A 17,176-nucleotide genomic window follows, 5' to 3' on the forward strand; every position below is an offset into this window, starting at 1 on the left:
CGCGAGTTAAAACTGTAAAACAGGACATAATTAAACCCTCCTACAATCCTATTTTCAGTCTTTAAGCCTAATATGTACATACTATAATATGTACATATTATTTTTTGTGTGTATATAATATTTTAGATCATGTAGGCAGAAAAGTTCCAGAAACTATTAAACACTGATGTAGACTTTTAAAACCCTATTGCTATTGCATTATTTCAGATCGGTTTGCCTTTCGTAAGAAGGAAAATAAATTTGTGCTCTTCGTTTGTGGAATTCTCTACCGTCACAGCTTCATGCACTTCTATCGCTGGTTGAATTCTTCGCTGGCCGATTTTTGCGTAGGCCAGCGGTGCGAAAATTATGCTCTGGTCGCGAGAATGCGGTAAACCGGCTGTTTTAATATAGTGCAATGGTGTCCCTCGTGTTTTTTCAGGCTCGTGTTCAGAGCAATGGTGCGAACAAATCAAGACTGATATCGCAGATTGACAAACACGCAGGACGCAGGTCGCTGTTGTGAAGTTTAGGCCTACACCTTGCCGAAGTCGCAGGTCGTATGTTTCAAACTCGCAGGACGCAGGTCGCAGTTTTGAAGTCGCAGGTCGCATGTCGCATGTCGTGACCGGTCTTCCATACTATTCACACAAGTTTCTAACATCAGTAAGGATATTTGCTTATTGGCAGCTATACACCATCAACATTTTCGCCGTTCAGGAGTACCTTACTCGCTCTACCTTGTTAAAAAAGCCGTATGCTTGGCCGTTTAAATTTACCCATGGAGATCGCCATTGTGAATCTCGCCGCAGAGACTCAAGTTAACCACAGACCGTTGCCGGGAACAAACACACCTGAACGCAGGGCTACTTTTGCACTAATAACTTCACAAATTAAGGAAGTACATGTTTACTGAGTGTTCCCACTGTAATAAGTTGTGCAAACAATTCTTCTGAACAGCTACACTATCAACTGAAATGGTCACACCTATTTAGACCTAGAACTATGGCATGAGCGTCCAGCTTTGAATAGCAATTTTACCGACAGGCTGTGAGTAACAGCAGCCATTTTAAACCTTGTTTCCTTCCCAACTGACAACAATCAATAAACTATTTGTAGTTGGTAATTGCGGCCGCCTGCTAGCCGCATCGTAGACTGTGATTTGTGAATATTTTAGTGGGGTGAAGGCGATGTGAGACACCTGAGTGTGGTGAACGCGATAGGCGGGGTGAGTGCTATATAATATCCCGGAATCCCGAGGACACCGCGACATTGCACTTTGATATGATATCCGATATTTACGGCTATTAGACTATACAATACCGAAGTTAGATTGGCTCGACTAGATCTATAAGATGGTGAAATCTCCAATCTATATCGGATATTCACCCTCGATTTGACAGAATCTAGTATCGCCTGGTATCGAAGTTACAGTCGGTCCTTCGCAGTCGGGTTTGTAAGGTAAGGTGATGAAATGTCCGAGATATATAGCCTATATATATATATATATATATATATATATATATATATATATATATATATATATATATATATATATATATATATATATATATATGATATTTACCCGCGATTTGACAGAATCTAGTATCGCTTAGTATCGAAGTTAGAGTCAGTCCTTGGAAGTCGGATTTGTGAAAACCTGTAAGGTGGTGAAATCTCCGATAATATGTCGGATATTTACCCGCGATTTGACAGAATCTGGTATCGTCTAGTATCGAAGCTAGAGTCAGTCCTGGAAGTCGGTTTGACAAGAAGTGTAAGGTGGTGAAATGTCCGATATACATATCGGATATTTACCTGCGTTATGACAGAATCTGGTATCGTTAAGTATCGAAGCTAGATCGAGTCAGTCCTTGGAAGTCGGGTTTGACAAGAAGTGTAAGGTGGTGAAATCTCCGATATATATCGAACATTTACTGGCGATTTGAGAAATCTAGTATCGTCTAGTAACGAAGCTAGAGTCAGTCCTTGGAAGTCGGGTTCGACCAAACTGCATGTAAGGTGGTGTATTCTTCGATATATATCGGACATGTACCCGCGATTTGAGAAAATCTAGTATCGTCTATTATAGAAGCTAGAGTCAGTCCTTTGAAGTCGGGTTTGGCAAAACCTGTAATGTGGTGAAATCTCCGATATATACCGGATATTTACCCGCGATTTAACAGAAAGATATAATATAGTCTAGTATCGAAGCTAGAGTCAGTCATTGAAAGTCGGGTTTGACCAAAACTGTAAGGTAGTGAAATCTCCGATATCGGATATTTACCCTCGATTTGACAGAATCCAGTATCGTTCAGTATCGTCAGTATCGAATTTACAGTCAGTCCTTGGAAGTCGGGTTTGACCAGAACTGCAAGGTGGTGTATTCTTCGATATATATCGGATATTTACCCGGGATTTGACAGAATCTAGTATCGTCTAGTATCAATATTGGAGTCCCCAAATCGCTGATAAATATCTGGTAAATATCGGCAATTTCACAGACCTTGTGTGCCGAGGCACAGGGCAAGTCATTCTAGTATTGTGTGCTATTTATATTAGAGTCCCCAAATTCCCGATAAACATGCAGTAAATATATCGACGATTTCACAGATCTGGCGTACCGATGCATAGGGCAAGTCATTCTACTATTGTCTAATATCGATATTAGAGTCCCCGAATCGCTGATAAATAAAGGGTACATTTCGGCCGTCACAGACCGGGCGTGCAATGGCACACAGCAATTACAGTGAAGTTAGATCAAGCTGCAGAACTTCATTAAACAGGGTGTTGTTTTAATAGATGTGTATCAGCGATTTTTATGACATTTACAGCTGGGCTTGATGTGGTCTTGTTTACATTTTTAATCAGGTACATGCTCTCAGTTACACAACACACCAGGGCCACTCCATGCATGTCAGATAGAGAAACATAAACAAATCACCACACCTTGCAATGTCATGTATCTTTCTTTTTTATTAGTGATGAACAAGTGAGCGTGTATTGAGACACCTACATATAAAATTACCCAAATAGCTTCATTTATGATCCTTGACACTCACATATCAGCTGTGCGTAGACCCCAGTAATTGTGCCCTGTCGGGACCTTGTCTCTTATTCAGTCAATCACAGCAGTCGGCCACCCCTTAAAGCTAGTGGCACACTCCTCTAAGTACTTCCGTGGCAGTATACTCGACAAAGTCACCCGGCGTACAAAAGCTGGTCGCCAAAGTTGCCTTAAACAAGGCGCCGATATTAGGGTTCGTGTGACTGCTAGCTGAATTTGACAGCGGGCATTGCAGTCTGTTGTGCCGTCTTTGACTTTCAAGTGTACAATATAACATACATTACTGATCGATCTTCTGACTGACGAGGTTTTACACTGCAGCCTTACGCACATTGTGTTGACTTAACCGATCCAAATGCCTTTCGCAAACTTGAAAGTGCTCGCACTAAGAAAGATATGAGTAAAATTTCAGTTGAATCTGTGTGTTGGTTTTTGAGAAGAAGAGTTTTAATGATGAAATTGCGATTGTCGCTATATCCAATATGGCAAACAAACCACTTGACCGACCCCAACGCCTTTCACAAACTTGAAAGTGCTCACACTAAGGGTGACAGAAGTAAAATTTCAGTTGGATCGGTGCGTTGGTTCTGGAAAGAATAGTTTCAAAGATGAAATTGCAATTTTTCACAAAATCCAATATAGCGGCCAAAGCACATGACCGATCCAAATGCCGTTCGAAAATGTAAAAGAACTGCCACTAGGGATAATGAGTGTAAAATTTTAGTTCAATCTGTACATTGGTTCTGGAGAAGAAGATTGCTAAGGATTAAACTGCGATGTACATAAAATCCAATATGGCGGCCAAATTACGTGACTGATCAAAATGTTTTTCTGAAACTTAAAAGGACTACCACTAAGGAAAATAAATGTCAAATTTTAGTTCAATTGGTGTATTTGTTCTGGAGGAGAAGATTTTTAAAAATTGCATTACGATTTCACAAAATCCAATATGGCGGCCAAACCACGTGACCGATCGAAATGTTTTTTGCAAACTTGAAAGAGATCACCCTAAGGATGACTTGAGTAAAATTCCAGCTTAATCGGTGTTTTGGTTCTAGAGAAGAAGATTTTTAAAGATTAAATTACGATTTTTGCAAAATCCAATATGGCGGCCAAACCACGTGACCGATCCAAACGCCTTTTGCAAACTTGAAAGAGATCACACTTAAGATGATATATGTGGAATTTTAGTTGAATCGGTGAATTTGTTCTGGAGAAGAAGATTTTTAGAGATTAAATTGTGATTTCACAAAATCAAATATGGCGACCAAACCACGTGACCGATCAAAATGATTTTTGCAAACTTGAAAGAGATCGTTCAAAGGATGACATGAGTAAAATTTGAGCTTAATCGGTGTTTTGGTTCTGGAGAAGAGATTTTTAAAGATTAAATGAGTATTTTAGAAAATTCAATATGGCGGCCAAGGTCACGTGACCGCATGCGATTTTATGTGCAAATTATGAAGACCTTAGGTCATGCTTGCTATACAAAAAAATTCAAATCGACTAGACCCCTAGGTCTTCTGGAGAAGCCATCTTTAGGTTTTTGGAAAATCCAATATGGTCGCCAGGTCACGTGACCAATCAAAATTTCAAGGGTCAGGTGCACGAGTACTAATTAACACCTACTAGCTCTGCAAATTTGAGAAGTTTTCATTCAGCCGTTTAAGAGATCTAGGTCGACAAAGAATCGGCAGAAGAAGAAGAAGAAAAAGAGGAAGAAGAGGAAGTAGTAGAACTTGAGCAATAACAATAGGGTCCCAGCCGGTCGGCTTGGGCCCCTAAAGAAGAAGAAAGTTGAACTCCTATAAAACCAATAGGGGCCCAGCCGGTTGGCTTGGGCCCCTAATAAACAAATTAACCATAAATGTAATAAAACTCAACCATAAATGTAATAAACTTGAACTTGCATATGTGATCACTTGTTTATAAATGCCCTGAGTAAATAATAACTTTAATAAGACTAGTGTAATGTTATTGCATACTTTCCTGAAACTAGGTTTTCTTTCCGAAACACAGAAGAGAATACTTTGAGAACGCTATCAGAAAACGGCGAGGTACTGATCAAACCGTTAGATAATGGAAGTGGAACAGCAGTTCTAGACATTGATAATTACATAATAAGGAAGCGTCAAAATAACTCGTCAACCAGTGATACCACACAAGTTTATGACAGATGACTCAGAACAATATAACAGTGAAATATAAAACCTTATAACAGAAACTTACGACACAAAACATGGTGACGAGAACATATATTTCAATCTAGTAAAAAACAATACGAACAATACCTTGAACACAGTAGAACAAAATTAGACATCCTGACATCCCTAGTGAAGGAACAAACTTCAAGTGGGACAACATAGGAATACAGACAATCTATCGATTATTCCACACAATTTATCCACTGAATACGAATTTGAGGCAATTGATTAAGAAAGTACGGCAATTTTCGAAAAAAACGGCGTAAAGGATCGTAGTGTTATACAGTCTTCCCACTCTCATGCTGGAGTAGAGACTGCACGTACATTCATATTACAGCTGTGTCTCGCCGTGGCCAATCAGTTCTATACACAAAACAGTGAAACGTAAAATACACTTTCAAATATACGTACAAACACACTAAAACGCAAACAATCATGAATAATGTGTGGAGTTGCTTTCCTTATTACATAGATCAATATTTAAGGGCTAATTCCTCAATTGCAATGACAAAATAGATTTATTACATTTATGGTTGATAAGTATTACATTTATGGGTGTTTTTTTATTACATTTATGGTTACCATTTATTACATTTGTGGTTGGTGTTTTTATTACATTTATGGTTGATTTTTGTTACATTTATGGGCGATATTACATTTATGGGTGCATTTTATTACAATTGTGGTTGATATTACATTTGTGGAGATTATTACATTTGTGGAGTTACACACGGCATATAGTCCAGTCAATTTAGGGTTTAACCTAGGACTAATTGCAACAGAAATTATTTCTTCACCATGACCTTTGGAAAGGTCTCACTAATGACATATTAAAAGTATAGAAAAATATAAGGGGTGCAAATTGGTTAAATTTGCATATATTCAAATTAGCTATATATTGCCTTTAAAATGACTGCTATACTCACATTTTGGGCATGTAAACTGAATTCAAGTGACTTTTTTCATTGCAACACAATTTAGTAAGGTTCAATAAGTTATTTTCTAAATGTCTTGAACAATAAAGAATATGCAAATTAAGTAATTTGCATATATTAACAGTTTTCCACTATTTCAGACAAAATGAATGTTTAAGTTCATATTTAAACAATTTTTTTCTCTATGAAATTGTTCAGGTTTTGCAAGAATTACCTAAAACAAAAGAGGTTGACCTAATTTGTATGCATAATTTGCATATTTTAATACAAAATGCCTAATTTGCATAATTGACACAAACGGTCTTCTGTATACAATAAGCCTACAATAGCTTCCATTGACTTTTTCTGGTTATTCAGAAATGCAATGAATAAAGAGAAGAGTTTCAGAGAGTTAGTGTTTAAATAAAAGGAATCAGAATTCTTTCTTTGGATATTCTTCTTTCTTTTACGACGATAAGGTTATTCATAAAAAATCATTGGACGTGCTCAAGTTTTTGACATCAATTGTCATTTTAAGTCATTTTCTCCTACAACATGTTCAATTGCAGTAAAATTTTTGAAGGAATATTTTATGCTTTTGGTCATTATCTTCAATGACGATGGAAATATTCAGTTACTAATAAATGGATCACCACACTTAACAGTTGTGCCTGTGAATCATCCTTCTCATTATTAAACTATCATAAATACGAACATCATTTGAATCACCATGATGGTAGTGGTGATGACAATTATTATGATGGTCATTATCATATCAAAATTTCTTCCTCTTCCTCTCTGTTTACATCTTCCTCTAGGTGGTTCATTTGTTTACAGCCAGAATCATTTCATTGACAACAGAAAGTCTATATTTTGCTTTCTGTCGGGGTTATTCATGCTGCTGCAGTTCATTGTAGAACCTATAAGTATGGGGAAGGATTACTCAATGAAAAGATGTGAAGCATAGGATGATATAATTGTACTGCGTATCATATCAGATCTTAGATGTGCAAGTATCACTCATGGGGCTGCTATGTGATGGACTTCCCATTTGCAGATTATTAGACTTTTGTAATATTACCAATAAGATCGATCACTCAAGGAATTGAGAGTCTGGCCAATCTGAGGTGAGACTTCCATAAGGTTCAAAATACAGGATAACCAATTTTATGATAATTTGATGTCAAAATTTGGTATCCTAATTGACAAACTCGTTAACGGCAGCTTCTGTGATGCAAATCCCTTCACATCTTGGTTTTCTTGTTTCACAGTCATGAAACTTTGAAAGAGCAGCTAGACCATGTAACATTATGAAAAGTATCTAGATTTGCTTTTACCAGTGATTTAGATTATCATGATTCAGTCAACAGATTTCTTTCAGTTTTTCCTCAAATGCTACGGCTGTGTACGGTAAGATTTAACAGGAAATCTCTCTCTTCAGTCCACTATATTACTTTATATTAATTTTCAATTGTTGTCTTCAAGAAATTTCAAAATTTTGAGAAATGCAGTGTCCTTTGACGATTGTAATGTCTTTCAGCTGATAAAGGAACAGCTTTCCTAATCATATTTCATGATAATTGGCAGTAGAGTATAACAATTGTACCTCTATATCATCATGATCATTATAATTTATTTATCATTATTATCATAAATTTCTTTATGTGGCATGAACAGGCAAGTTGCACACAGTCAAAAGTATATCTGATTTACCAGTGACCACACAACCTGGTCTTTAATTACATTTTATCCACACTTAATCTATATTAGTATTACGGGTAAGGGTGAAAATAAAAGAAAATAGAGCTGAAATGCAAATTTCTTCAGCCTCCCTTTGTACAAAGTGTTGGTTATTTGGCCAAGCATTTTGGTATGCATTAAGAAAATCCAAATCTTCCAGTAAGTCCCAAATGTTATTGACATTATGCAAATTCTCTAGATAATTGAAACGAACTATACGAATCAATCATTGTTTATTTTTACAGGGCTTTTCATTCTGTAGGCCCTATTAGTATATAATCATTAAAATGAGTTAAAATAACCAGAAAATAAATAACCATGTCAATTCTCTTGTACTGAGAAATGTTCATTCAAGTTATAAAATGGACATCTTTCGATAGGAAGAATTTAAATTATTAAAAACTTAAACAAGGAGAGTCTCTTAATGTAAGTTCTCATTTTACTGATAACATAATTAATTAAAATAAGTTGACGTCAATTTGAAAAATTAAAGAAAATTATTTTAATGATCATCATATATGATTTACATGAGGAATCGCTCATAGTTAGGTAAAATATATTTAGCAATGTTAGTAAAAACTTCCAATCTCTCTTTACGATATTGTAAAACCTTTCAAGTTTCAATTATTACATTTAGTACAGTGTAGGCATTTCCTATAAAATCTTTTAAAATTAGTCCTTTCCACAATGTAGATTGTATTAGGCTTTGAATATACCATTCTTGGACTTTTATGTATTTAAGGTGAAGAAATAATTCATGTTCCAATTAGAAAAGGAAGTAACATGGTTGACTTATTGGACAAATGCAAATAAGAATTTTTTATCGCTGTAAGATATATTTGAAAACATTCCCTGAACTAAAAACAAGAAAATGATGTTACATCGTCATTACATTGTCAGCTTATCTCTCTTAAATCACTTTCATAAATAGATTATCAGCACCAGGTTTGTATAGCATCTTGACCCATTTAGCATTTGGGTAAATTAGCTGTCTTATGCACAACTTCATTGAATGCGCTTTTCACGATCCCTGGGATCGCCTTTGTTCTAGTCTGTAAGAGAATGATTGATGAGTAAGAGCCTTTTGTTTTCCATTGAAATTGTAATCATGCGGGTAAATTTTCTGATGAGAAAATCTGGTGCCAACTCAGGCCTTTAAACTTGAGATATGTAACTTCCATGACCCTACTAAAATTTAGTTCTAATGATCTCCGTTGTTTTTTAACATGATATATAGTCATTTATACTATAGGTCAAAAAAGGAAAAGTAAAGTGGTAGGAGGGGCACATTGCAGTTATGTAAAATGAGGAATCTTAAATGATTTTATGCATTGCCTAGAAACACAAAAAGTACATTAAATAATGAAATTGCTTGAATTAAATATTAATTTGCTGAATATATTTTTAAGAAATCTATTAACAGCAGCGATTTTGTTCCCTTTTCTAAGTTTTATATTTATTCAAATTATGCACTGTCTCCCCACTTAACAGTCATTTTGTTTGTCATTCTATACGTTCAATACAGAGTGGAAACAAAAACACACTTGTTGTATAGATTAAATATAATTTTTAAGTGAAATGCAGTGGCAGCCATACTTGATTTAGGCAAATTAGGAATATTTCTGGGAGATAAAATGTATTCAAAAATATTGCCTGGACAAAAATTAAGATAAATGCATACATTACTTGAACATAATGTCGCATTTTTCTCAATTCAATATGCATATTTCTTTTATCAGTGAATGTATTGCTCCCATATTCTGTTTATATCTATACAAATAAGGTAATGTTATAAATCTTAGATTGTATTGGACTTTTAGTATGTCATTCTAGGATCTCTCTAAAATACACAAAGAAAATTTAATTCTATTGCAGTCAGAAGTACTTATATAGTTATTAATTAGGGACATACAAAGAAAACGAAGTGTTGTGGCGGCCATATTGGATTTATGCAAATAAGGAATATTTCTATGACGACAAAATATTTTAATCAATATTGCCTGAACCAAAAACAAGGCAAATAAGCCCAAAACCCGCATATATCATGTTTAGCCAAATATTTTTAGTAGCAACATTCTATCAGCACCTAGTTTGTAACCATAATCTTTTACATATATGCAAATTAGGCATTGTTTACATTTCTAGATTGTACGAGGCTTCTAGTATGTCATTGTAGGGCTTCTCTGAAATAAACAGTGGATAAATAATTCTATTGCTGTCAGAAGTAGCATAAAAATAGTTATTAATTGGGAAAAATACAAAGAAAAGTGAAGGTTGTGGCGGCCATATTGGATTTATGCAAATTAGGAATATTTCTATGAAGACTAGATATTTCCATCAACATTACCTAAACCAAAAACAAGGCAAATAAGCCAAAAACCTGCATAACATATCATGTTTAGCCAATTATTTTTAGCACAAACATTCTATCAGCACTTAGTTTGTACCATAATCTTTTTACATCTATGCAAATTAGGCACTGTTTACAATTCTAGATTGTACTAGGCTTTAAGTATGTTTATCTAGGACTTGTCTAAAATACAATATGAAAAATTATTCTATGCTGTCAGTAGTAGCTTAAAAATATTTATTAATTCGAGAAAAACTAAGAAAAGTGAAGTGTTGTGGCGGCCATATTGGATTTATGCAAATGAGGAATATTTGTATGACGACAAAATATTTTCAACAACATTGCCTAGACCAAAAAGGAGGCAAATAAGCCAAAACACCCAGATCAAAAGCATGTTTAGCCAATATTTTAAGTAGAAACCGTCTATAAGCGACAATTTTATACCCATGAGCCCCCTTTACATTTATGCAAATTAGGCACTGTTGCACCCCTTAGATTTTATTATACTTTTAGTATGTTATTTCTAGGACCTTTCCAAAATGCATGGTGAAGAAATAATTTCTGTTGCAATTAGTCCTAGGTTTACCCCTTTTTTGGCTTAGATTGACTGGACTAAATATGACACTGTTGCCTAGATAGTGAAAAGTCCCTAACATGACAGAGAGATGATCTACTTGTAGATTTAGAACGAACCCACGTATGCATTGCCTTCACACGTGTGCTAGAAGCGTGATTGATTCGTGTAAGCGCAATGGTTGATTCACTGAAACTTCGTATTTTCTCCCTCAGTCTCCTGCGTCGTTCTTTTCGTTCTGCCCTGGGTGTGTTTTGTGAGTTGTAGCTGTTATTGTTGTTGTGAAGTCGTTGCTTGTTTTTGTCACTTGTGACGTCATTGCGGCCGGTGCACACATCACTGAAATTCTGGAGTATGACATCATCCATGAAAGATCGATAATCGTTTGTATATTCGGTCAAAAAATTGCTGTCCTGGAGCTCAGTGACGTTATATTGGAGGAATGTAAAATTTCCTTTCCAAGGTTTCTTGTTTATGAGTACTCAATACTGAATCTGGCTCAGGCTGCTGAGATTGGTTCAGAGTTGCTAACGACGAATGTCTGTCGTTGTGTGAAAACGGAATCTCGACATTTTCACCAAAGTCTAAACGCTTCCTGTAATTGTTACGTTTTCCTTTAGAGCGTTCTCGTTCGTCATCCGTACATTGCAATGTAAGGTCTAACAAGCTATCCTCTACCCGTAGAAAAGAGTTGTCCAGAAAACTGTCGTCATCCTCGTCCAGATCCTCGTACCAGTGAGGAGAGCTGTCACCATCGCTCTTCTCACGACGTTCGATGTTCCCGCCTTTTCCGTACTCGAGAATACATGGGCTGCCCCATGATGTGTTGGAATTTCTTAGTGATTTGACTGTCCTTCTTAGCTGCCTAACATCTCTCTTGATTGCCTTTATCTCGCTGTGGTGACCTTTGAAGTCTTCTTTTGTTGCTCTCTGCAGTGAGAATTGTATAGTATGTTAGTTCTGACCTGCCGCACCGTTCTTTGCGATGTAACTGCAAAAGCATTTGTTTATATGAAAGATTATGGACCGCAGAATGTTCACATCGTTTTAACGTAATGACGTCCGATGTGTTACGAAACCGAATTTCAAATTTCATGAGTTAAAGTTATATTATTGCAATCATATAAATAACATAATGTAAAACAATGAAAAAGTTAAAACTTTTGATGTATTGTGAATCCCGTTAAATGTTTGAGAGTGGCGTGTATGCGAGGAGTTTCATTGTTAATTAGATAAATTTTCGACTAGTGTAGCTTAATTCTAAAGGAACAACGAATAAGTATTTTCTGTGATAAATTCATCTGTATGCTTGTAGCATTGTTATCTCCCTGTCCCCGATGGAAAACGACAATATTATTAGTATCTGCTTTCCCATGCAGGGCATTGCATCTTTTTCTAATGTCCGGGCCATCGCGAATTACTTGAAAGTAGATTTGGATTTTCTTTGTCACGATAATTACTTTTTCCGTCTTTTCTTCACGATTGTTCGGGAAAACACAGCCCGTCAGTTGTGATCACGTTGACATTGATCCTACAGAAACTTACCATTTCATCTCTTAGAACAAGAAATAGTTCTTCGGCAGGCAACTCATCATAGAGTTCTTCGACGTTGTCGTACCTGATTAAACCAGGTATATCCATGAATGCTGTGTTATCTAGTCAAGGTTGCAGTACCGAATTTATCATTTGACAACACAAAGCCCCAGTTTTCGTTTCCCGACAGATCAGTAGACGCCGTCTTTGTTAGTCTTCGTTGACCTAAAAAGTAGGAACACAAAGGTTAGCCAGACATGGAAATTTCTCTGATTTCTCTCGGTGAAAATATGAAAAAATTCCACTTTGAAAATTCTTTGTATATTTTCCCTGATCTTGTCCAAGGCTTACATTATACATGTATTTTGCGTTTCACCGGTGTTGACTCATCATATCCTGAAGCAACATTTTCGATGGGAAACACAAGTGAATTTGGCACAACAAAAGTTGTATGCATAGGTAAGCCTATCGACTTGAGCAAGTCTACTCATGATACGTACAATATAAACTATTCGGAGTAGAACTAAAATCTCTCACTTTGTTTGTTATGTTACACAACAATAAATACTCAATTTACGCGTACTTGTTCTGTCCCATGTGACTTTACGCCATAAAGGCGGCTCTAAGTTCAGATCGATAACGTTTAGTGTATTTGTGCAAATTACACCCGAGTGTAGCCCAACTAATTACACGAGATTTGAATAAGAAAGTACGCGTTTAAAGGGATAGGGTGAAACTCAAGCAAGTCAGCTTTCACGAATAATCCAGTGATCAATACGTAATGTTTGTTGTCTGGCCAAGTTTGTATCTTTTTATTCAATAGAATCACACTGCTAGAGATAATTGCATTGAATAACATGAGTGACGTCATCGAATAGCTTTTGACAAATATTCACGAAAATTTCCAGGGCACATATACGCTTTCAACAGAAATATTAACTAAGGACCCCGGAATCTTTCACTTTTACACGACATGTCCATTCATGGAGGTACCAAAAGAAGGTACCCACATAGTCCATTCAAGCACCCTCCAAAACTTCCAACAAGTTCCCTAGGAGAGTTCCGTTTTTAAAGTCTATGGTTTGACCACATAGTTGTAATTACCACCTCTTTATCTGTTCAAGGTCGGTCCCTTGTCCTTTTTGTTATAGTGCCTATTATTTTTCAGTGAATACTCCTTACGTGTCGCTGTACGACTGAAACCAATTTACACATGTACTCTCTAAGAATGTAAGACGATAAATTTTATCCTTCTTTACACAGATCTTCGTTTATGTGCCACTAGTACAGTGATTTATGATATGCTCTCGTTTGAAACGAAAAGTAAATACAAAGTCGCACAATGAACTGTCGAATAGTACAAACGTAGTCTTTGAGATTGATGGCTCAAGTGTGTGTAAACTTGTAATTTTACTTTTACTAAGGCTCACAACATGAGTTTCAGAGATTCCCTTAGAAACCACTTAGTGATTGTTGGCGGTGATATATCGGTTTGAACATAAATAGTAGAACGAATCCCCTCCATGGTGTGATGGTATGATCTGGCGATAGGTTCATGGTTTGACCTGGCTCTCATATCCTTATAGTTGACCACTACAGGGTTTCTGAACGTACTTGTACAATGTTTTTTCCAGCTTAGTTAATATTGTGGTGCCGACGCGTCTTGGAGTGGGTCCTTGGGCTGAGACGACTTTTTTCGGAAAATACAGTGCGGAAACAACGGCGGCCGAAGCGACCAATAATAATAAGCCGATAATAATAATACAACTGTGAACTCGCATACACTCTTTGTTATCAGACATACCAGGGATGTCTTATCTGCGAACTTCTCTAAACTGGAGTCTGCTACATGTAAACTGTAAGTGAGACCGAGGTGGAGAGGCTACTTTAACAAAGGCCTATTTCCTTGCAAGATTTTTTCGTGAAAGTAATTAGTGGTAAATTTTACTTTCTCTCTGTTAAATCCATGGTTCGTGACTTTCTTTCACCAACTTTTGAATATGCACATTCGCCAAAGATTGGAATTTCAAAAGTCTTTCTGTCAAACTACATTCAATTTGTTATTTTCAATAGAGTTTTAGCCAACTCTCTGAAGGCTGCCAACGTTCCTATTGTTGGACGGGCAAGTCTCAACGGAGGGACTATTGAGTAACTATTGTCAGCTTTCTTGACTTTATGCAAAATTGAGTCAACACACTTTGACCATTTGAGAATGTTTTTGCTAGCTTCGAATTTATGAAATGTAAAGACACCAACAATTGTTGTTGTTCATTTACATCAGTGTAAGCTACCTGTATTCGCAGGCTGTATATTAGAATTGTATTTTTCCTTTTACAATAGTATTTACAAAGTAAACACGTTCAAGATCATGAATGCATTCTGCAATTTGGCGTGGACACACGCAGACAGAAAATTGCGTGACAGAGTGACACTTAGGAGACAATATTGCATAGATGTTGTATTCAAAATGAAGTATTTCTGTGCTTTATATACTTTCCGATGTAAGTAAACTGTAACTACTGAGATCTTGTCTCTCGTCCCATCTCTGCCTAGATGGACACGTCATGGAGTAGCTATGTGAAAAGTACTGCAAAGACAACGGCTGACTCTTCACCGAAGGACCATACCTAGAGGGGACTGTGACAGGTCCTTTGCAATATGATTTATAGACAGACTCGTTTGTTTGTTTGCTTGTGTCTACAACGTCATGTCAAGTTGTTGTCACTGGTGGACGGAACCTGGTCAAGCTGACCGACATTATACACCTGCGATGTTAGAAATAATTCCGGCAGAATTATCCAAGTAGATTCAACACGAAATGCCTGCGTTCATGAACACAAAACCAAGATCTCTTTTGTACACGTTGAGTTACAATCTATATGTTGTTTTTGAAATTACAGTACTCATGGATGTCTATTTTTTACATCCATGCAGTACTGAACTTCACGGGTAGAAAAGTACAAAAATCTTTCAGGCACTACTTCAATATAATTTAGGACGTAAAGGCCTTGTCTCCGATAATTGGGGCTACATGCAAAGTGGAGCAGTTTTGAAATATATGATGGTGACGTTAAAGAAAATGCAAAGTTTACAGATACAGTTCTATTAACATTGTAATATAAAGGATGTGTATGTTATCCCATGGAGGTAGTAGCTACAACTACTACTACTACCTCCATGGTTATCCATACAACTTCATAATGCCTTAATACAGAGAGGGTGAAAAATTCTCAACCGAGCGTGGTGTACAAAATGATAGAACCTTACCGTAGAATTATCGCTGTGGCTGCTGTAAAAATGAGCATGGCGTGGACGCGTCTTGATCGAATGACCAGAGGACTGTAACTGCCCTGCTAATCCAGTCTGTAAGCTATCAAATGAACACTGATTGTTAGACTAATTTGTTCAGAATGACAATAGCCTGGGAGGTCATACTCTAAGGCTTACATAAGCCGTATCTGCCCCTTAAGTGGCTACAGTAGTTAGCCTCTTGTGATCTTTTCACCGTGAGTCAATCAATGAAAGTGTCAAAACAAGCGATTCGTGAAATCTGCTCATCGACCGTAGAGTCGCAGATGCGAATGAAGGTGATAGTTTAGAATAACAAGGTGATCTAAGCACTTCTTGACTCGATCAAAGTGCTGGGTTTGGAAGCCAGTTTTCAATTCTCTGTAGTGTTTCTCCACATTAGACTGATGCACAACAATCTACGCGTATTTTAAATTGAGTATTGTACCGACGTGACGAACATCCCCCACAAACTATCATATGGAGAGAGAGAGAGAGAGAGAGAGAGAGAGTGTGTGTGTGTGTGTGTGTGTGTGTGTGTGTGTGCCTGTTTTGCTCAAAGTGAGGGAGGTAGAAACTCGGGGTGGAATTAAAACAGTGCGGAGAAGAAGCAGGGTAGACAGACGAAGACTAGCTATAAACGCACAGCTAACCGTTGGCAATTACGTAGTGTAAGAGCGTAAAGGGAGTGTTAACAATCATAAGAGAATTGTTATCTAAGACCTGCGATAAATGATTTGAGTATAGTGTCGTCATGGTTTACTGCTATTTCAATGGCTAAGGATGAAATGGCTGCTGTAAGCAAACCATAACACTTGTGTGTATTTGTACATATTTCTGATATGTTAAAACGATGGACATGAAATCCCCTTAGACAGTGGAAACAAGCGTGAAGAAACGAATGGCGAGGCGTTAAATAATGCTAGCTATTTACGCCCCATTAACGGTTTTGCCAACATTAGAAATTGCAACTATTTGGCGACGAGGAAAGAGTTCTTCCACTTAACGGCATACAATCAACGTGTATTCATCGTAGTGCATACCCTGAGCGTTTTTGAGCGCGTTGCTATCGATATGGTAATACAACGTACAATAGTTGGTGAATTGCTAATGCATTCCTGAGTGCCCTGGTGTAAAAAGACCAGTCTAGAGAAAATAGACAGGTTTTGTATTACATATATCTGCCCTTACCAGTACCTGTGCATACCAGACTAAATGCAATAATAGACGGCATACAAAGATTCATGATGCCATGCTTCGCTTGCTAAAAGTTGGGATATTACATACTGATAGCTCAGTCAAGAACTAATGTTAGAGGCTTAAAGGTGTTTAAATATGGATAAGGACATTGACCTTTCGAAGAATGGTATCAGGTATAATTTGTGCAAATAGTTTCAATATCCGTCAAAAAAGTTATATTTTCATTCGCCTTTCTAAAGACTGATACCCTGCCTTGTCTAAACACCCGATCTTAATTGATATTGTGTGTCTTGCACAATAAACAGCTGTGTTCTTTCTTGGGCCTTG

At 36.8% G+C, this 17,176-nt stretch overlaps 1 protein-coding gene across 2 annotated transcripts; it reads right to left on the reverse strand.

Annotated features, from left to right (window-relative positions):
* Positions 1-10,471: 10,471 nt before the first annotated feature.
* Positions 10,472-15,775, reverse strand: LOC139144218 (uncharacterized). Of its 2 annotated transcripts, none has more exons than XM_070714872.1 (3): positions 15,629-15,775; positions 12,374-12,586; positions 10,472-11,758 (listed from the first exon to the last, which is right to left on the reverse strand). In XM_070714872.1, the coding sequence occupies exons 2-3, from the start codon at positions 12,467-12,469 to the stop codon at positions 11,258-11,260; spliced, it is 597 nt and encodes a 198-aa protein (XP_070570973.1). In that variant the 5' UTR covers positions 12,470-12,586; positions 15,629-15,775; the 3' UTR covers positions 10,472-11,257. The 2 variants fall into 2 exon arrangements, with proteins under 2 accessions (XP_070570973.1, XP_070570974.1); XM_070714873.1 differs by lacking the exon at positions 15,629-15,775 and adding an exon at positions 12,713-12,868.
* Positions 15,776-17,176: the final 1,401 nt, after the last annotated feature.

Source organism: Ptychodera flava, chromosome 11 (assembly GCF_041260155.1).
Source record: "Ptychodera flava strain L36383 chromosome 11, AS_Pfla_20210202, whole genome shotgun sequence".
Lineage (NCBI taxonomy): Eukaryota > Metazoa > Hemichordata > Enteropneusta > Ptychoderidae > Ptychodera > Ptychodera flava.